This window comes from Symphodus melops (assembly GCF_947650265.1).
Source record: "Symphodus melops genome assembly, chromosome: 18".
NCBI classification, from domain to species: Eukaryota; Metazoa; Chordata; class Actinopteri; order Labriformes; family Labridae; genus Symphodus; species Symphodus melops.
Window position 1 is genome coordinate 8,665,872 of NC_136708.1, and position 20,262 is coordinate 8,686,133.

The 20,262-nt window shown below is 40.6% G+C and overlaps 1 protein-coding gene across 2 annotated transcripts in view; it reads left to right on the forward strand.

The window, feature by feature from the left end:
• Window positions 1-20,262, forward strand: part of col16a1 (collagen, type XVI, alpha 1) — a 71,772-nt gene that overhangs the window by 41,442 nt on the left and 10,068 nt on the right. For both annotated transcript variants that reach the window (XM_079367429.1, XM_079367430.1), the window contains 35 exons: window positions 410-460; window positions 537-680; window positions 1,590-1,625; window positions 2,486-2,593; window positions 2,980-3,102; window positions 3,189-3,242; window positions 3,343-3,384; window positions 3,780-3,815; window positions 3,894-3,947; window positions 4,053-4,121; window positions 4,213-4,266; window positions 4,657-4,683; window positions 5,510-5,566; window positions 5,880-5,924; window positions 6,085-6,156; window positions 9,912-9,965; window positions 10,140-10,259; window positions 10,529-10,570; window positions 10,652-10,723; window positions 10,818-10,862; window positions 11,966-12,010; window positions 14,498-14,551; window positions 14,643-14,696; window positions 14,833-14,886; window positions 14,971-15,015; window positions 15,096-15,149; window positions 15,232-15,267; window positions 16,503-16,565; window positions 16,648-16,719; window positions 16,812-16,865; window positions 16,982-17,026; window positions 18,539-18,583; window positions 19,143-19,196; window positions 19,337-19,390; window positions 19,486-19,536. In XM_079367429.1, coding sequence (XP_079223555.1) covers window positions 410-460; window positions 537-680; window positions 1,590-1,625; window positions 2,486-2,593; window positions 2,980-3,102; window positions 3,189-3,242; window positions 3,343-3,384; window positions 3,780-3,815; window positions 3,894-3,947; window positions 4,053-4,121; window positions 4,213-4,266; window positions 4,657-4,683; window positions 5,510-5,566; window positions 5,880-5,924; window positions 6,085-6,156; window positions 9,912-9,965; window positions 10,140-10,259; window positions 10,529-10,570; window positions 10,652-10,723; window positions 10,818-10,862; window positions 11,966-12,010; window positions 14,498-14,551; window positions 14,643-14,696; window positions 14,833-14,886; window positions 14,971-15,015; window positions 15,096-15,149; window positions 15,232-15,267; window positions 16,503-16,565; window positions 16,648-16,719; window positions 16,812-16,865; window positions 16,982-17,026; window positions 18,539-18,583; window positions 19,143-19,196; window positions 19,337-19,390; window positions 19,486-19,536 — 2,085 coding nt within the window. The remainder of the gene's footprint in view (window positions 1-409; window positions 461-536; window positions 681-1,589; window positions 1,626-2,485; window positions 2,594-2,979; window positions 3,103-3,188; window positions 3,243-3,342; window positions 3,385-3,779; window positions 3,816-3,893; window positions 3,948-4,052; window positions 4,122-4,212; window positions 4,267-4,656; window positions 4,684-5,509; window positions 5,567-5,879; window positions 5,925-6,084; window positions 6,157-9,911; window positions 9,966-10,139; window positions 10,260-10,528; window positions 10,571-10,651; window positions 10,724-10,817; window positions 10,863-11,965; window positions 12,011-14,497; window positions 14,552-14,642; window positions 14,697-14,832; window positions 14,887-14,970; window positions 15,016-15,095; window positions 15,150-15,231; window positions 15,268-16,502; window positions 16,566-16,647; window positions 16,720-16,811; window positions 16,866-16,981; window positions 17,027-18,538; window positions 18,584-19,142; window positions 19,197-19,336; window positions 19,391-19,485; window positions 19,537-20,262) is intronic.

Sequence of the window (20,262 nt, forward strand, 5' to 3'; positions counted from 1 at the left end):
GCATGGTGTCAGTTTTTAACCTTCTGGCTACAAGGTGAAAAATAACCCCATATTTGAAGAACATTAAAGTCTTTTGGAGAGGAATTCAGTATTTATACACTTAAAGAAACTAAAGATCTCAATTTGATTCAAACAACTTCATTAATCCAGTTTGATGCATCTGCTTTTGGAACGGTTTGTACATACATAAACACAGAAAAAGACACATTGACGCACAGACATCAAGTTAAAGCAGAGAGCTGAAACACAGAATAGGACCTAAAAGGAGATTAATGTTGAGCACACTGATAAGTAATCAACCAGACTCAATTTAAACAATGAAATAAAATGTTTTTAATTATGTTTAGGACGTTATGTATTTCTTTGTCTAAGTCCATATCACTCAGGAGTTGTATCTATTATCTCACAGGGAGAGCCAGGACTGCCTGGTCTTGCCACTCAAGGAATTAAGGGTGAGAAGGTAAGCATAGATGTTCGAGTTGAAATTAGCTTCTCTTGGATTGATTGATTTGCAAACTAACTTTCTTGACTCCCAGGGCGAGTGTGGCGTGTGCCAACTGTCCGAGGTTGGAAGTGGACCTGCAGGATATAAAATGCCTGAGGGAAATACCGGCACACCAGGCGAACAGGGCCCTCCAGGTCCACCCGGACCTCCAGGTTTTGGATTTGATGGCAAACAGGTTAGAACACAAAGTTTGATTAGAGGATAACAACAAGCACAAAGATGGCTTATTTAAATATGCTTTTTAAGTCAGGTTATACGTTTGCTTTGCTTGCATTGCGTGCTATGGAAGTAAGACCTGGATGTTGATTGAACGAGCTAAACATTTTTTCTATGAAACTTAACTTAATTTAACTTGTTTTACTAGGTGATGTTTTAATTATAACTGAGGGACTGCAGATGTAAACTAGCTCTGAGCTAACTCTGGTGCAATACATTAAATGGCAATATTTATGTTTAAATTGTACATGGTCCCTTTACAAATAAAGTTAATAATGATAATAATAAATTGTTTGTAATTCAGATTAGATATGAAGGTTCAGATCAGCTCTTAGTGTATCAGAGTGGTACACGAAGCTTCAACTCATTACTTCTCGATAAACATGCCAAATGACTGTGGCTGATAACCAAAACTATTGTAGAACCTGAAAATGTTAAGTGATAGAACCCTTTTGATGGTTTATTTAACGTGATGTATTTATTGATGTATTTATCGCTTACAGTATCAGAGTGATCAGTCTTTATCTGAATTTAAAATATATGGTAAATGTATGCAAAGACACAAATTCCACAAAATGAAAGGAGCTTCGCTGCTTTTTTCTGTCACCAAAGAGATCATCACCATAAGATTATTAAAAATATCCGAGATGCTGAAAGGCAATGCACATTTTTGGTACAGTATATAGACCCATGGGGATTTTCCTCTTACCACTGAGTTGTTTGTTGGGCCTCTATGGTTAGCTTTGTAGCAATACTTATTTTTACCTGAATGGATAGAGGATTGCACATGACTGTCAGATAGCTTTGGGTGTGTGCAGATTCTGAATACCTGTATGCATTTAAAATTGCCTACTGTTTGTTTACACAGGGTCCACCAGGAGCTGCTGGGGTTCAAGGAGAAAAGGTAATTTTTTTCTCTTTAATTTTCTCATAGATTTTGCAAGGAAACGTCAGGTGTCCCTGCGTTTGCCTTCCTTGATCAAGTCATACACAGTCAATACCACAGTCAGTCTGCTGAGGAATTTTAACCATTGCTGGAGCATTTTATTAAAAAAAAAAAAGGGTTATCTTCCAAACTGTCTGCCTTATATAAACGTTTGGATAACAGGAGGGACCAGGCTATTTGGAGTCACCAGTGGCCTTTAGAGACAGTCAGGTCCTCTTAACTAATTTGACATCTACTAGGGCCAAGCATGTCTGCTGAAAAGGAACCCTGCATCTCATCCAAATATATTTTCAGAAAGCCTGGGTACTCTGCTTTATTTCAGGTCACCAAGTCCATCTTTGGGAACACTCACATCCCTTTACCGAAATACAAGAGAAATAAATCTGCCATCAACTGAGCCAGGCTGCTTTAAATCAGAGCCAAGCTCTCCCACAATCACACTGCTTGTCTGGTGCTTGAACTCCAAAGCAGAGCTTGACCTTTACTAAATGTTTGAGTCTGATGCGGTTATCAAGTTCTGGAAGTTAAAAGAAATCAAGTTAAAAAAACTAAAACTTTTAATCGGAGAATACAGCGGGGAATTGAGGATACAATTCTTAACAGAACGTGGTGTGTGTAAAATACACACACCATGTTCTATCAATTCATGTCCTGGTCTATATGCTTTATTTTTAGTCTAGTGAAACGTGCATTGGGTCACCTTATTGTACTATACAAACAAAACGGTTCCAATCTGCTAAACAACGACTTTATAGCACTTCTAATTGTGTAAGCTGCAGTATGTTTACTCGCTTTGCTTCCTGTCATCCATAACCAAGGGGGATCAAGGAGATAAAGGTGATGATGGATTAAACGGAGCTCCTGGAGAACCAGGACTACCCGGAGAGCCTGGTAGAGATGGATTAATGGGTTTTAAGGGAGAGAAGGTAAACAGTGCCTAAAGTGTTGGTCCAGATCAACTACTCTGCATCATATGTTTCCTTTCGTGACTGATTTATGCAAATTACTTCTATCAATTGTGAAGGGGCCTTATTTTTAAAAAGCATTGGTCATGTTTTCTGCACACTACTTCCCTCTTTCCACATATCAATGAGGAAAGAGATCTTTGTTGGTCTTTATTAAATTGTTGGGATTTGGTTTTGATATCTTGTAAATTAGAAGAGATGTCTGAGTAAACTGATCACACCAAAATAAATGGCTTCAAGGCCAAGACATTCATAAATGAAGAATTGCCATAGTCTATCCACACTTGAATTGTTCTTAAAAGGCCCAGGAATCATGGTTTAGATTTATTATTGGTTTTTTTTCCTAGGGTGATGCTTGTACCAGCTGTCTTTCTCAGGGATCTTTGGGGGGTGATGGTGTAACTGTGCCAGGCCCCAAAGGAGAGAGAGGAGAGCCCGGTCCCCCAGGAGAAGGAAAGCCAGGAAAAAATGTGAGGGGAATTGTGTGTATTTACTAATTTATTTACTCTATGTGAAATGATAATAGCTGATGTTTAGTTACATGTTTTCTTCTCAGGGAAAAGCTGGCTTACCAGGTGTGCAGGGGCCTGCAGGTCCCAAAGGAAGCAGGGTATGAATATCATTTCATTGTATTATAAATACATGCAGAGGATTGTGTAAACTAATGCATCACTGACTATTTTTTGTGTGATGAACTGTGCCCCCTGTAGGGAGAAAGTGGATCTGCAGGAATCGGGCTTCCAGGACCAAAAGTAAGGCTGACGTGTCCTTAAAACAACAAACTGCATATTAAAAGTTCATTGTTGACAGCTGATGCAGCTGTGTCAAACAAATAGGCAAACAGCTCCTAAATGTATGCTATCCTGCTATGATCTCAGTAATGAACACCAGGTGCTTCCATGATAAGAGTTTTACTGCCCCTGAGAGGGAAAAAAAAACAAGGTTGTAAATTTGAATCTCAAACTAATCCTGGAGAGTTTTCTCTGATCTCTCCTCTGATTCACTGGGGGATTTTCCTTGTTTAGCTGACATGGCAACCTAGGCCTTACTCCTCAACATCTGTTATAGTGAAAGCTTTATTAACCAAATCCCAGCTAAACATCCTGCATTCCATTTTTTTGTGTGTCTTTTGTAATGAATATCATAGGGTGAGGATGGACAAAGAGGAGTCCCAGGACTTGCGGTAAGTTACCGTTCTTTTTCTGCACTTGATTTAAGGATTTTTTTTTTTTTTTGGTCTAACTTGTGCGTTTTTGTTCAGGGACCTCCTGGAGCCAAAGGATTGACTGGGCCTTTTGGCCCTGCTGGAGAAAAGGTAGCAGAGAGGTCAAACTGGAAATTTTTGTGGAAGTACACAATAATAATATGAACATAAATTATTGTAAATAATGAAACCATGTGACTCCTGCTGCCCTTGTAGGGCTCCAAAGGAGAGGTCGGGCTTCCAGGACCACAGGGGCCTGTCGGCGTTGGAGTAGCAGGGCCACCGGTGTGACATGAATGCATATTTGTGTTGCATATGTATATAAGCATACAATGTCATGCTTTGATTATGTCAAACACTGTTTTTCCCCAAACAGGGTAGAGATGGAGCCCCCGGCGCTAACGGACTGCCAGGAGCTGGTGGCAGACCTGTGAGTTGTCTTCTTCCTTTTATTGTCTGAAGCTTCATTTGCATGTTTTCAAACATTTGCATCCACGAGAGCTGTTAAAGAAATTCCACTTGATGACTTGAGTTGTGTTAGCATCTGTGCAGAGTTTTAATTTTCTTTGAGCTTCTTTGGGAATTGTCCTTGATTTAGGCATAATTTGTAACCAAGGATGTCTGCCTCGATCCATAGCAGAGGCAATGTCTGCTCTCATCTCATCCTCTGTCCCCCTGATCTACACTCAGCCCCCCCCCCCTGTTCTTCCCGTGAGCTTTCTACAAGAACAACAAAGCAAGAGTAACTAAGTGTTTATGTGTGTCTTTGTCTCCTTGTGTGTCTGTGTGTGTGCGCTGTGGTTGTCTCCTTCTCTTGCAGGGGCTTGATGGAGCTAAGGGGGACAAGGTAAGTCTACCGTTTTGTTTGGATGAAGGGATCTGGAGGGGTTTGAATAAATGGGGGTGGAACAGATGGTAATCGCAACGGATGGTTCAACACACACACACACACACACACCTACACACACACCTACACACACACACACCTACACACACACACACACACACACACACACACACACACACACACACACACACACACACACACACACACAGCTCCCCTCAGGGCACAGATAGAGTAGTAGCAGAGGTGACGAGGGTGCTTTTGCTGGCTGACAAGAGTTTTGGGGGCGCATTAAGAGTGAGCATGTGTGAGACTATTAATTACTGCATTTATCAGAGCCACCGGACCACACTGTTACTGAGAGGGTGGGAAACGTGAAGACGAGGTGTGGAGGGTTTGCTTAAGGGTCGAAATACATGTGTTCATTCTGACCCTTCATTAAGAGATGATGTATTCTGTGATTAGCCTCGCTCAGAAACTGAAAGACGAGAAGAAGAACAACCGTGGGCTTCTGCTGTCACACATGTGAATTGAAGTACACCTTACTTGGCATTCATTATAATTTGCCTCAAGTTAAAGTTGAACACTCAGCTGGACTTAACAGACCTTCGCACAACATCGTCATCTCTGCAGTTTTGAGTCTCTTTGTGATGCACTTTTTTTTTTTAATTAAGCAAAACTGCACAAGAGTCCTGAAGGCTCAAAGAGTTTTTTTTTTTGTGTGCAAAAACGAGTTGAATGAGAACTTCAGTTCATGTGCTTCAAATTGTGCAAAGACTACTTTGTCTCTCTTTTTATACAAGCCTTTTTTTTTTGGTTTACATTTTAGGGACTACCTGGGGAGTGCAACTGCATTATCCCAGTGCACAACAACATAGGAGGACCTGTGAGTATACATATCCACACGCCCTGAAACAAACACATGTTGGCATGCAATTAGTTGAATGTAGAGAGTTGTAGCCTCACAACAGGAGTCTGACAACACATTGACTTTTAAACACACTCTCTGAGGGTTTATTAGGACTCCACAGGGGATGTATGGAGAGAAAAAAACATTCATGCCAAGTTATTTTGTCTCTGTATCTTTTGTTGCTTTGACATTTCTTGTGTTATTTTTAGCTTAACACTTTGCAATTTCGGTATATTCTGTTTGTGCAAGCACCACGGCTGCTCTGATTTTGACTACTTTTGCCTTCCAGGGAGCTCCGGGAACTCCAATAAACACTTGGCAGCCCGGGCCTCAGGTCTGATCTGCCAGCCAACAGTCCTTGTCTGATAAGGCTTGGCTTCGTTTGTTTTTCCAAGCTTTGTTTCTCTTGCAAAGTTTGCAGAGAAAAATGACAGAATTCTTAATTTCTGTTCGACTGAATGTGTCTTTTGAGGACATGCATTTGTGTTGTGCAGGGTCCACCAGGACCTCCTGGTCCTCCTGGCCCACCCGGGCCTCAGGGTGTTAACGGAATCCAAGGACCACAGGTAAGAGAACGGGGCAGTAGGCATGTAAGGGGTCTTACTAGATTTCAGTTCAAATGCTGCTCTATCTGCAAAGATGCAGGTTACAGCTTGGGCTTTTTGGGTACTTCCTGTTTAAAAAACAATCAATGCTTAGCAACATGATGGGTACATAAAGTGCATGTCAAAAATTGAGCGATATGGATTTTTGCAGTTTTGTTTAGAATAAAACAGGCCTATAACAGGTTTAAATGATCAATGCACTAACCCATCCACGGCTTCAAGCTTTGGGAATGTTTGTCAAGACATGAACATTTATTTGAAGGTTTGTCTTGAATATTAGAGCCAAACAATTTGTATGGTCGATGAAAAAGTACCAGTTGGATGATCGGAAGTTTTTAATGAGAGCGGACCTTCAAATAAAGTGTCATAGGGACCTCTGATGCAAGAGTTAAATGTTGAGGAAAGGTTTCAGAGATGGTGATGGTGTTTGGATGGAAGAGGTCATGTCTTTGACAAAAAAAAAAAAAGAAAAAAAAAAAAAGGTGCACAACAAAATACTGGCTTCCTTTGGATTCTTGGTGTTAACATTGGCAGTAGAAGGAGCAGGCTTGAAGACTTTTGACCCTGATTCTTTGACTCTGGCTTGACCGCTGGTGGAGGTGTGAGTGGCTCGCCTTTTGATTAGCAGCAAATCAGTTCAACCTCAGTTCCTTCTTTCAGGGTATCCCGGGAAACGACGGGATACCGGGGAACCCGGGTTTGCCTGGCTACAGTGTAAGTAAAATTAGAGAGGAAAGGAGAAGAGTTGGCATATTGACAGACTAAAGATATGAACTAGTGATGCAGAAGCACAAAAAAAAAACTGATTCATGAGACAAGGAAGGTTTTATTAATTCTCGGTGGTCTTTATTGAACATGATAACCTTTAAGGCCACTATTTTATTCATTTATATGAATCATACAAAACTAGTTTGTAATAGAATTTGGTACTTATTCGACCCAATCAAAGCACAGGTCCATTTCATTTTAGTTGAGTAATTCCTAAACAGCTTTTTTATTAAGTCTTGATTGAAGGAGCTAACATTTCTGTGACTCCCCAAATTTGACAGGAATATGAATGAATGCTGCAGACTGCAGAGGAAGGATACAGTGATTCATTTGTAGATTACAATGGGGATGGAGATGAGGCTTGTGCATATGCCTGTATGTGTCATAATAATGGATCTGTACTACTTGAAACATATACTGGAGTTCTCAGACACTGTTTGCATGGACAAAGTTGAAGCCAATTTAGCGTCTGACCTTCGGTCTGTCTGTAATCTCTGAGGATTTTCGGTGTTCTTTTGGAAAACTTAATTTACTCACAGCGAGTGCAAGGACAACATCAAAGTGAGAAACAAGTTGTTGTGTTGAGAAGTTATCTGCGGTTGCTTTCTTCTTCTTTTTTTTTTATATGGTGCCAGTGTTGTTTCTTTCAAGTCTGCAGATGGCTTAATTTCATTAAGGGAAACATCGATGCTGATCTCCAGCCAGCACCCAAGGGGAACTTCACCTTCAACAAAGGAATTAAAGTAGAAGTTTCGAGGGAGGTCCTGGGAAATAAGATTTAGATGGCTCTTGTTGAAAATATGCAGAAAGGTGCTGCTTGTTAACATTTGAAGCAACATTTTAATGGTTGAAGTAACCACAAAATGAACTCTAATCCTTCACAAACTTTGACGCCAATAGAAAAGGTTAATGCCGGAATATAAACCAATCAAATGTGTCCATTTTCTTTTATGTTTCTGCAGCTATTGTGTTAACTCCAAGCGTCAGCATAGATGTGAGGACTCTCAAGAGCTGCTCTGTCTTTGAAAATAACACCTTGGAGTTCAGAGAAGTCAGCCACTGGGACGTCGAAATATAGAGAAACTTGTTTTGAGAAAGGCCTCGTCCCCAATCATACAAGAGCCAATACTTTTCGGCATAAAATAGCCTTTTAGGTGAATGGCCTCAGTTTGAATGATGTCAAATGGCTTTTTAATGACTGTGAAACCAGGCCAGGTGCTATTGACAGGCTCTCTCAGGGGAAAAAGTCCCACTGCAGACCCACTTTCATAGCAAATGTTATTGGGCTTGTAAATCGCACAGTTTTATTTCAGAACTTCCCATAAATAGACAGCTGAACTCCATTGTATTTCCCCCCTTTTTCAGTATCCGGTGTGTGAGTGTGTTTACAGAGTGGTCAGAGATGATTTGGTCTTCTTCCTTTGTGCTCCATTTTTAAGCTCTGAGTTGTAAACATTTTTGTTGCAAACTCTGGACAGAAGTTTCTTTTCCATGAGTTGGAATTCTGTAAAAATTCTGGTGACTATCTACCTATTTGTCAATCAATATTTGTCACAGTATTCTAGTTTAGTGTATTTGTTTATTGTTTCGAGGACAGTCCCCTTCAGTTAACTGTTCTATAAAAAGGAGCAGCTTTAGCCTTTACGGCTAATTTCAAGCTGTGATTGGCAGTAGTCAGCCTAAAATGCATTAGTTAACAGTTAAAATACGTATTGCCGAAGCAAAAGTGAGGGAGACATATGTCACACACAATTGGAGCAAACACAAACAACAACTTCTTCTCTTTTTTCACTGGAGAGCAACACTGAGCGCAAATCAGGTAACCTCCTTTTTGAGCCAGATGTGTGGACATGCTGAATGGCTTCAACTAACAGACAAGAGTTGTCGGGTGTGAGGGCAGGAGTGAGGTGAGAGGAGAGGGAGTGAGACACCTTCAGGCCTTCAATTCAGTGTAAGGAAGACAGCAGAGATGCCATTGGTTTACAACTTCCTAAAGCGCCTGGTGGATTAACAAGTATTGTGTAAAAATAAATGCATTGGAAAATGTATCCATGGAAAGGAGTTTGAGTTGTAAAGCGTCGACTGTGATTTTCCATGCCGGTTCAAGTCAAAGAAACACTGGAAGAAAAGCACACCCAAAGACTTGACAAGGGATAAGAGATATTTTTAGCCAGACGATGTCTAATTCACAGTCAACATTAATTCCCTTAAGAATTCCCATGGCTAATTTACTGTAAGTTTTGAGCAAGGCTGTCAGCAATAACTAGATTCTCACAATTAAGGTCTAAGAATGAATGCTGTTTTTTTTTTTTTTTTTTTTTAAATCAAATTACTAGCATATTATTGTCTCTGAGTTCAACCCTGGATAGGCCTCTGCATTGTCTCCCTGTATCCACAGATGGTAAAGAACGACACTGCGGTGCCTTTGGATGGCTCATTCTATATTAAAAAAAAATCAACACAGCTCAGTTGATGAGTCCAAAGTTATATCCACCTCATGATATCACACACACTTGACTTTTATACATTTTTTTGTTATTTTTATTTACCTTTTGGTTTGTAACAGGTTTCTTTTTCCGTGCTTAAGTTAATTTCGTAATCTTCTATCTACCAGAAGCTCCTGACTTTATTTCCAAATAAAAGCAGGTTTGAATTCAATTGCTTAGAAATAAATGGTAACAGGATATCAAGAAATGGTGGATCTTCTTCTTCAAGGACTTGTTCGCTGTACCTGGATCACACAGAATCATCTGTGATTAATACAGTATGTTTCATAAGAAACTAAAATATTCTCACAGAAGCTTCCTTGCTTGGCAACAGTAAATTGGGAAAAGAAACAGCAAAAAAAAACCTTGCACTTTAGTTTGTCAAATTAAAGAGCTTAGCTGATTTTGATTTTTTATACTTGTGGTCTTAAAAGTTGTATCCCGCCCACCCTTCCTTTCTAGAACCCCACTGGACCGTTTGATCTGCCTCGAGACTCTACAGAAGGACCTGGTGATGTAAGTGCATGACTATGCCTTTTAGGAAAATCTCTCTTTTTTTGCATCTTTTTACATTTTTATGCATGTGTTTAGCCAGTTTTCTGCAGTCATCTTTTGACTGGTGTGTGGATGTATATGTACAAAATGTGTAGATATACATTGTATCTCTCTCTGTGTGTACTACTCACACAGGAGGGCTGTGGTGGTGACTGCTCCAAAGGGTTGCCGGGGGTTCCAGGTAATGCTGGTGCCAAGGGAGAGAAAGGAGAGGAGGGCAAGCCTGGTGTTCCCCCATTGGAGAACTGTGACAGGGTGAGACTCAGCGGGACGGGGAGTCTCTTGTTGGAATGTTTTCAGTTTCCCATGGTTCTCCGAATCCAGAAAAAATAGCCACTGAAACATACAGTGACTGAGTCTGATGTTGTGCTTTGATAAATGCAAAATGGCAACCCCTCACTTTGCATTGAACTCAAGTCTGCATGGCTGGGTGTGTCTATCCGTTCTTTCAGTCCGACATACTGTAGTACCAGCAGTAAAGCATCCGTCTGAAGACTTACTGTGTGGTCTGTGTTGTCTTTCAGTGTTTGGAGAAACTGAATAGAGAGCAGGCAACACAAGCAGCGGTAAGTTGAAACCAAAGACATACATCATTCAAAGTGACGACGTGTTCATTTATTCATTTATTTTTCCTTCTTTCCTCACAGGGTGATCGATCCTGTACAGGAAGTCCTGGAATTCCAGGAACGCCTGGCTCACCTGGAGTAAAAGGAGAGCCAGTGAGTCTGTCACTGTGTCATCTCAATTTCATATTGTTAATGGGAAATGAGAAAGTCAGACCTCATCAACTTTCTTTGTTTTGTTTCAATGCAGGGTACACCAGGAAGTCGAGGCCCATCTGGAATCCCAGGAAGCTTGGTGAGACTTTAGGCCTTTTTAGATTGAGAGCTTCTTTAAGACGATCTTAGCTGGTTATGAAGAGGACTGAAATGAAGTCTCTTTGTCACCTGCAAAAGCAAATGAGTCCATCAGCAACCAGATGATTTGTTTTCAGATATGTTATAGTCTTTTTTTAATGCCTGAAACTGCTGCTGTGTGGTAGTTGCAAAGAGTAGATAATTGCACACTTCCAAAACCGCCCTATTTACATTCTTACGACATACATTTGACTGTTTTCATTTAGTTTCCTTCCTTCCTCAATCAATCAATCTTTATTTGTATCGTGCCAGTTCATATCAAATGTTTTCTCAATACAACTTAGAACAGAGCAGGTACAATACATTACTGATTGTTGTATTATAAGACCCAACATTAATCCACCAGTGCCAAGGAAAAACTTCCTTTAAAAAGCAGAATCTTAGAGCAGAACCAGCTTTGTGTTTAACAGTCATCTGCCGAATGTGTGCGAGACTTTGAAAGTTGAATCGATGTGGGAGCTGCAGGAAGAAGGAGAAAAGTGTGGACAAACAGGTCAGCAACAATGGGTAGGGTAGCTTTATGTCAGTAATAATGCTGAAACTATGTGTAGTATTCGCAGTAACACCTCAGTGCACTGATCAATGTAGCATTAACGCTGCCACTGTAAAGATGATGAAAGGACTGATTCTGTTACATCATAGAGGTTAAAGGTGAGCAGCTCTAATATTCTATTTAAGCATAACAGTCTCATCTTGAACAGGCAACTCAAAAGAGGCTTTTGTTTAACACCAGAATTACATAACCGCTCCTTCTCCTGGAGTACCCATGTCCAGATACTTGAGAGGAGGAGGTACGTTTAATCATTACACAGAGCCCTCCGTTGACACGTAACAAAATGTGGCTCCCACACTCTGACCTCTTAAATACTCATTCATACACACACTCTATATCAAAACATGTACTCCTATTGCAATGCAGGTAGTATTCCCTTCATTTAAATATATTTGATTTAAAACTTAACAGCTTAAACCATTTTAGTAAAAAAAAAAAAAAAGAAAAATCAGCTGTTTTAAACTGTTGTTTTTGCTATTTTTGCTCTACAGGGACCTCCTGGTTTCCCAGGTCCACAGGGCTCATCTGGTTTACCTGTAAGTCTTCATCACACTTTAATCCTCATTTATTGATTTTATTTTGTTCATCTTTTTTTTTTTTAATTTGAGTGGAAAAGTGCCAATATTCTGCTACATGGCAAAAGTCCCAACAGCACCTGAATTCAGATTAGGGAACTGAGTAACAAATTGAAAGTACAGGTTCTGGAATTGATGTATAGTTTGACTCTGTATGACACTTGCAGAAAACTTCTGATGTTTCCAAATGAAGCTGTACGTGTGAAAGCAAGCAGCCACATGGTTCTCCTGCCAGACCCCTAGTATTTTTCTGCAGCACGTCCGAGTGAGCTGATGTGAGAACTACAGCAGGATATTATCGGGAGAATTCAGCTCGAGTCACAGGGAGGAGGGAGTGATGATTATTTGCCGCTGTAATTAATCGGCTACATTGCGTCTTCTGATCTCCAGTATGATGTTCTCTGCTCTTTTTTTGATGTTGTGGTTCCGCCGTAAAGCCCATGTAGCATACCGTAAAGCCCATGTAGCATACCATACCATCTCATGATGATATCGTATTAGAGGGCTCTGTTGCTCCGTCCACATCTTTAACAATATGTGAGTTCAGGAGAATATCCGGAGCAGTCCTGAAATGATCTACAGGAGACATTTTAAGGAATGCATATGTGAAAAGGGCTTTAGATATTTGCTACAAATAAATCAACGATGAACTATGTGTAGTTATATCTCATGTATGTCCGATCTCATCTTTGCACCCTCCAAAGGTGATGAAATGGTCTGAAAACTGTATCATGCAGGAAAAAAAAAGGATATTTATCGAACTGTAGTCTTGAGTTTTCCTCATAATTGTGAGAGTTAGCTTTTGGTCTTAAATCCAGGTTAAAGTTCTATGGATATATTTTCTTCTAGTTGGGTTAAACAGCTCATACAAGGTTGGAATAAATGCACAGTAAATTATTTTTACGTGGCCATTTAATATTAAAATTCAAAACTGCAGCCGTCAAGTATACTATTCTAACAGGAGCATTAAATATGATTAGTAAAGCGCCTCCAGTACTTCAGAATTATTCTAATAACACCACTTGAGAAGTTTAAGCAAGAAATACCTAACTTTGATTGGATATTGCTTTTTATACAGCCGCTTTCAAACCACACAGCCCTCGATCGTAATGCTTTTTTTTTTTCATCCTCCCTCTTTTCATGAAACTTTTGCCACATGATTAAACTGTTTTGTTCTCTCTCTCTCTCCAGTTGTTCAATTATTCCCCCCGTCTAACTGACGAAGAGTGGCACTGCTCTGCGGTCCGATCCCACCCCGTCTTTCCGCCTCCTGTGGAGTTATTGTTTTAGGAGCAAAGAGATGCTAAATGGATGAGCAGTGTGAGCGCTGCATGGAATCCATTTGCAGCGTAGTAGCACTTTACAGCAGCTGTTAGCCTCTGCTGTGTGCGGCGACGTATCTGTTTGTTCTGTTTGTGAGGGACAGAGAGAGAGGCCGTGCTGCTGAATGTATTACTCGTGTGTGTGTGTGGCGGGGGACTTACAATAATCAGCATCTAATTAGTTTCTCCTCAGTGAGATCAGTTTATAATTACAGTCTCTAAATTACAAACCTCAGTAATCACTCTAATAACCAATCACACAACTAAATCTTACATCCAGCAGAGATATTCTCCCTCTTTTGATATTCAATTTATTATTTTGTTCTCAAGAGCGGATTTACATGAATAAACTATTAGCTAAACAGCTAATTATCGCTCTAGGTCGACTCTAATTTCAAATCATGTGATCTCCTCAACTTCTAAAAAACACCCAGCATCCATTAACATCCTTTGATTCACTCACTTACCAAAAGAAAAATGTGTTTTTTTTCCAGCACTCGTGTTCCCTGTGCTTGCAAAAGCAGTTGCTAGGCAACACATCACACACACTCACTCATGTGTAATGTATCTGTCAAGACAGCCTTCAGTTTCGGGGTGCCGTTTGGCCTGGCCGCTGTGCCTTGTGCCCCGTTTTTTTTTCTCAGAGACGAGGGTCGTTGTATCTGGTGTAGGATCTGGTCTGGACTCTGACTTTGAACGTCCTTCCCCTCTCTTGCTCCTCTCTTTCTTTGGCTAATAGTGTGTTGCTTAAAAACTACTTGTGCTCAATTTATGCACTAAAGAGAGATTTTAACTGAATTCGAGCATGATAAAAGGAGAAATGATAAAGAATTAGATGGTGTTTTTTTGCTTAGAAATAAAAAAAAAGGTCTCAAACAACCCACAATGGATCAAGCAGGCAATGTTCAGCCTCAGGATATGGTCAGAAACGACCTAAAGCACCATTAGGTGTAAAGCAAAAGACTAAATCAAACATAGGCAGTCCCAAATGGTGACAGTACGCGCCTGTTTCCCCTTTTTGATATTGACCACGCTGTGTCCTTGGCTCATTTCCACCTCTCCCTCTGGTGTCCAATCACATCCTCTCCTTCATTTTCTAATCATGCCTCATTCCTGTCATCCTCAGGGTCAGCAAGGCGAGCGAGGGTCACCCGGCCTCATCGGAATGAAGGGCGAGCAGGTAAGCATCTGCCAATCAAATTCACAGAAACTATAACCATAAGTTGATTGCTTTCCCCTCTGTTTGACTGATTCTCTGATCTTTACCTCAGGGCCCTCCTGGGACATCTGGGTATCCAGGAACTATGGGACCGCCTGGACTGCCTGTGAGTTGCTCTCACCGCCTCATTATAAACAAACCGTGGCTTTGATAACAGCCTGACAGCTTTAATGGATGGCTAGCTGGGTGCTTTGATTTGTGAAGAAACACTGATTAACTGTCTATGGATGTGTACTTTATAGGGTCTGAAGGGCGAGCGTGGGAGCTCAGGAACAAGTGGTCAGAAAGGAGAATCAGTAAGCCATTTCCATCACTGTAATACAGAGTAAAATCTGTCTACTTGTTAGTATTTTAAATCAGCATTTCCTGCCATTCTACAGGGTTCTCCTGGAAACCCCGGGTACCAAGGATCAGCCGGCTCACCGGTGAGTCACGATAATATCATTATTCATTTATCAACTAGCTCTTGTAACAGAGAATAATGTGAGACATGGTGCGTCTGCAGGGCATTAAAGGAGACACAGGACCAGCAGGGCCGGCTGGTGCTAAAGGGGAATCGGTATGTATAAACACCTTTCCTAGAATCACGAAAAGCAGTTTTAAGAAAACAGATTCAACATCGCTGTATTTCTTATTTCAAGGGTTTCCAAGGACAACCAGGCTTTCCAGGACCACCAGTATGTACATTACCTCTTATGTGTGTTAAATAATCAACCAATTAGGCTTCATATGCATAGCAATTTTCATACAACAACAAAAAATGTAGCACAAAGTGCTTTACATAAACAAAGCGGAAGTAACAAGTTGGCCTCCTAACCCACAATCCCTGCACAAGGTGAAAATAAAACGGTTGTAAATTAAAAGGCTCGATAAAAACAGGAAGGGGTCAATTGAGGAAATGCTTATGTATTAGAAGGAATCACTACAGGTAGATTATTTTACAATAGCTAGAAAAGACGGTAGCATTAATTTAGCTTGGAGCCGCGGTATGATTACAGGTTTTGAGTTAGCTTTTTTTTAAATACTGATAGTCCGTGCTGCCATCTTGATATAATGATGACTTACTATGAGTTTCTGTTTTTACTGTGGCCACAATTACAAGATCACCGACAGAAGACCTGAGGGATGGCGCAATACCATTAAAGGAAGAATGAGCAACTTTTTGATCCACTAGCTAGCTGGATAGCCTTTGACCACCAGCACTGAAAAAAAACTGCTGTTTGGCGACGCCTCAGCTATTCTGAAGCCTCCGCTCTCCTCCACCGGCACACCTGCGACCCCTCTCCACTCGCACAAAGGAGTAATGAATTAGAACGCACGATAATTAAGCACCATTAAGAGCAAGTGTCTGATATAATGGTCCTCCGCTCGAAATGCATTTACCCGTGGCCTGCATTGTTGTGTTAGCAGGCTAATGTTAGCACAGTTTGGTAAAATCATAGCTTGACATTGCACATAAATTGACACTAAATGACCGTGATCTAAAGACACTTAAAGGATGTGACATCCTAATAAGCAGTGAGAAGGCTGTGTTATTCTTCTTTTCTTTAGTCCTTGATTAAAACAGCTTTATACACAAGGCCATCCCTTCCGTGTAAACACGACTCTACATCAGTACAGCTGGCCGGATTCTGAGGTTGTGATTCAGAGAGACATTTGCAGAGGATATACTCTAATTATGCTCTATATACTGCTGATTTCTGCTGTATTTATGAGTTAAATGCTGCACACGTTCTTTAAGAGCTTGATAAACCAATAAAAGCACCCTGAAATCAATTCTTAAACAAACAGGTAGCCAATGTAAATTTAAACTTTGTCAACATCGTCAACTATTTACTTTAAAATATATGTGATGGCAATTTTAACGTCTTAGGAATAGTTTCGGTGATTTTTTATAAACGTGTATTTTTAGGGTCCTCCTGGTCCTGCTGGCAAATCAGGAAGGGAAGGTGTCCCAGGGCTAAAAGGTGAAAAAGTGAGTATTGATCGCTTAAATATCTGGGAATTTGTTGCATCATAAGTTATCATTTTTTGTACTAAAATAATGTTTTTAAAAGGGCAACGATGGCCATCAAGGCTCTCAAGGACCAACAGGACCCCCAGGTTCTCCAGGCTCACTAGGGCCAATGGTATGTACATAATTTCCACTGCAACATACATATCCATGATCTGTATCCTGGCCAAAATCTACATGCGGCCTTTTCTCTATGTGCATTCCAAGGGCCCGCCTGGTATTGAGGGAATGGATGGAAAAGATGGAAAACCAGGGCTAAGGGTGAGTGGTGTGCACACACGGCAGTAGAAGACACATAAACACACTGAAGGAGTATTTACTCATAAACGTGCACTGAAATATTTGACTTTTGACACTGTTTATTCTTTCACGATCAGGGTGAAGCAGGCCCTCCAGGCCCAGCGGGACCTCGAGGAATCCCGGTTAGTGTCACCTCTAACATGACCTGATGTGATTTTCTATCCATGCAGTGTGAAACATGAGAAAAAGACTTGTATGTTAGAAGTACTTCATGGGCACAGATTGTAACATGATGCATATCTTTTTCTTGTCTTTAAGTTTGTTTTGGAAAATAATATGTCTGTGCAGGAAAGTTCAGTGAAGAGTTAGGCAGCTTCAAAAAAACACATTTTTAAAAACATTATCTCAGTTGTTTTTTTTTTTTACATGGACTAAAACGTGTGAATGATTAACACCGAGGGGTTCCAGACGCTGTATCCCTCAAGCCCACGTGGTTCCACTCATTTTTCTTCCAGTGTACAAGAAGTGTTTTTATTATTTGGTACAATTTAACATTTTTTACACAATGGCTTGGCATGAACTTTGGTATATGCATGTTTCCCAGAGGATGAATTTAATAATAATTTAATGAAACTTCAACTTCTGTGAGGCAACACTGGGGATAAGATATTTTGGTGTGAACAGAAATGTGCCTGTGAATATCAGAAGGACTCCTGAGACATTTGGTCCAGATACTCGTGATACCCAGACGATCAACTGTACAAAAAAAAAAAAGAAGAAAAAAAGTGATGAACCGACTATTGTTAAGTGCCACCAGCCGGGCACTAATTCTCAATGTTTCCTTCCAGCACAAATATAAGAATAGCCTTTTAATTAGTCCAATCATTTTGTAAAATATCAAACATTTGAAATACCAAAGACTCCCCCACAGAGTCTGTCTACAGGGTCTTGTTAAAACAGGAAATAATGACGATATTGCTCTAAATATTGGCGTTTCTTTTAGCTTTCGCATCAGAAATGTCCTCATCTTTTTTCACATTCAGTATCTCAGAGAAAACAATCTATAGGCATGCTTTCTGATTAGAATTGTATTGCCATGGCTCACCTTCACTTCCACAAACAGGAACACAGTATGCAAATCAGCCTGCATGACTAAACCTTTTTCGTTCCAAAGCTCTTTTTGAAGGGATGGATTTGCAATGCTCTTTGAATATTCTGAGCACTTGCCCTTCTGTTGCCAGGTTTAAGGACAGATCACAACAGGTGTGATCATATTCACCCGTTCACTTTTGTAGACGATCAAGCATAAAGGTTACATTTTAATGGGCTGTTCATGATATTTACCACTTGTATCCGTGGTCATTACCGACTCTTGTTCGTGTCATTGGTGTGGTGACCCCATTTAAACTTCTAAGCTTCCAGTCCTCCTCTCAGATCTTTCAAACTTTCTGTGGTTTTGCACAGCAAAGGCGGTGATATTCACACCCAGCTTCAGAGGAGAAATGAGAAGCTACCTTTCTCTCTTTATTTCTCTCTCTCTTATATCTCTGCCTCGCTCTCTATATCTCCGTTTGTGTTGTACCCAAGAGCAGGTGTTCAGGATTTCAAACACACGTCTGCCCGTTCCTTGGCAGCCTCCACTTTGTGAATTTTGATACTGTACCAATCACATTCTCTTTGATGTCTCTCCTCAGGGATTCAAAGGGAAAACTGGCCATACTGGCTTCCCAGGACAGAAGGTTAGCCAACAACTCATTGCTTTACCGTCACAGTATGTCCATCTGTTTGTCTCCTCAGAGCTATACTCTATGTAGCTCAAGCATCAGGCCAAGTGGTTTTATTGAACTGATAAATATGAAACTCTTATTGACACGTGTCTGCAGCTTTGAATTGTGTCTCTACCAGGGCTCGAATTTAATCACACTTTAATAATCATGACAAAGTGGTTTCCTCCGTCTACACATAAACACATTAAAGTGAGTTTCTGAAAATCTTGGAAACCTTTAAGTAGTTTTCCAATAAGTGCTTTTTTTTTTTAACGACCAAAAACGTAATTTGAATGGAAAAACACATGACACGCTTAGGTTTTAAACAGTAACACCTGCATGGGCACTTGGCCTTAGTTGTGAAAAACACAAATACATTTGATTAACTTTGGATTCAGGAGGGAGGTGTCACAAACAGAGGTATTGTGTAAAACAATAGAGAAACATGAACTGGGAATTCTAGCTTCTGTTATTGCACATTTTAATAATAGTGACTCTTTCCACTCATTAATCTGCTGCTGCATCCATTTAGGGTGAAGCTGGACCATCAGGTCCACCTGGACCTTCAGGCAGGCCGGGACATGAGGCGAGTATTTTTCCTCTCAATGCTTTAATTCCATTGAATAAAAACAAAGGTGACACACATCCCAGCCCAAAGCATGTACATGTATCATCATCAGTACTAATCTACTGAACTCTAAAACCGTCTATTTCTGACCTTTCCAGGGGGATCCAGGTACCCCAGGAGCTCAGGGACGACCTGGACCTTCTGGCCACATAGTAAGATGTCTGCCCTTTTTAACCTATACCACGTCGACTTTGTCATCATGGTGCGTTGGTGTGAATATTTGTGTGTGTTCACTTTCCTCATTCAGGGTCCTACAGGTCCAGCAGGCCCACCTGGACCTCCTGGTCCCTCAGGAGTGGTGAGACAAACACTCAAACATGTCACCATCATACCTCAACACTTGTTGAATGTGTTGTATGCTGCCATTGTTGATGATTTGAAATACTAAATATTCTCCCCTCACCCATATCCTACTTCATATGCAAGATATATTTATGATTCACTCTTTTATTGCACAGAGCTTCTAGCACTTTTTTTCTTGCAGTATTTTATATTTGTACTGTTGTACTTAATGGTGAATGTGGCTCAGTGATAGCTGTCTCTTAATTGGGAGATTAGTGGTTTAACTTTAGCTCATGGAGTCCACACGTCAAAGCGCCCTTGGGCAACACACTGAACCTGAAATTACTCCCAGGTGTCATAGTTAATACAGATAGGCACTTAGCACAGCATCAGCGTATGAAGGTGTGTTTGAATAGATGAACGTGACATGAAGTGTAAAAACGCTTTGAGTAGTCAGAAGACCAGACAGTACAGTCTATTAGTATTTTCTTACCATTTTATATTGTTCACCCAAACCAGGAGCTAAGTACCTCCTTACCCTTCCTGTTCATGTACAAACATGGCTCTGGAGTTGATACTTGAATTAACTTGTTTTTATATAAATATGGAAATATGGGGAGGGTAGACGTAGCAAACATACACAGACGGGAAGGAAGAGAGAAGTACACTCTGGAGTAATCAGACACAGGTGAGACTCATGACACAGATGGAGATAATCAGGGCAATCACAACTGGAGGGAAA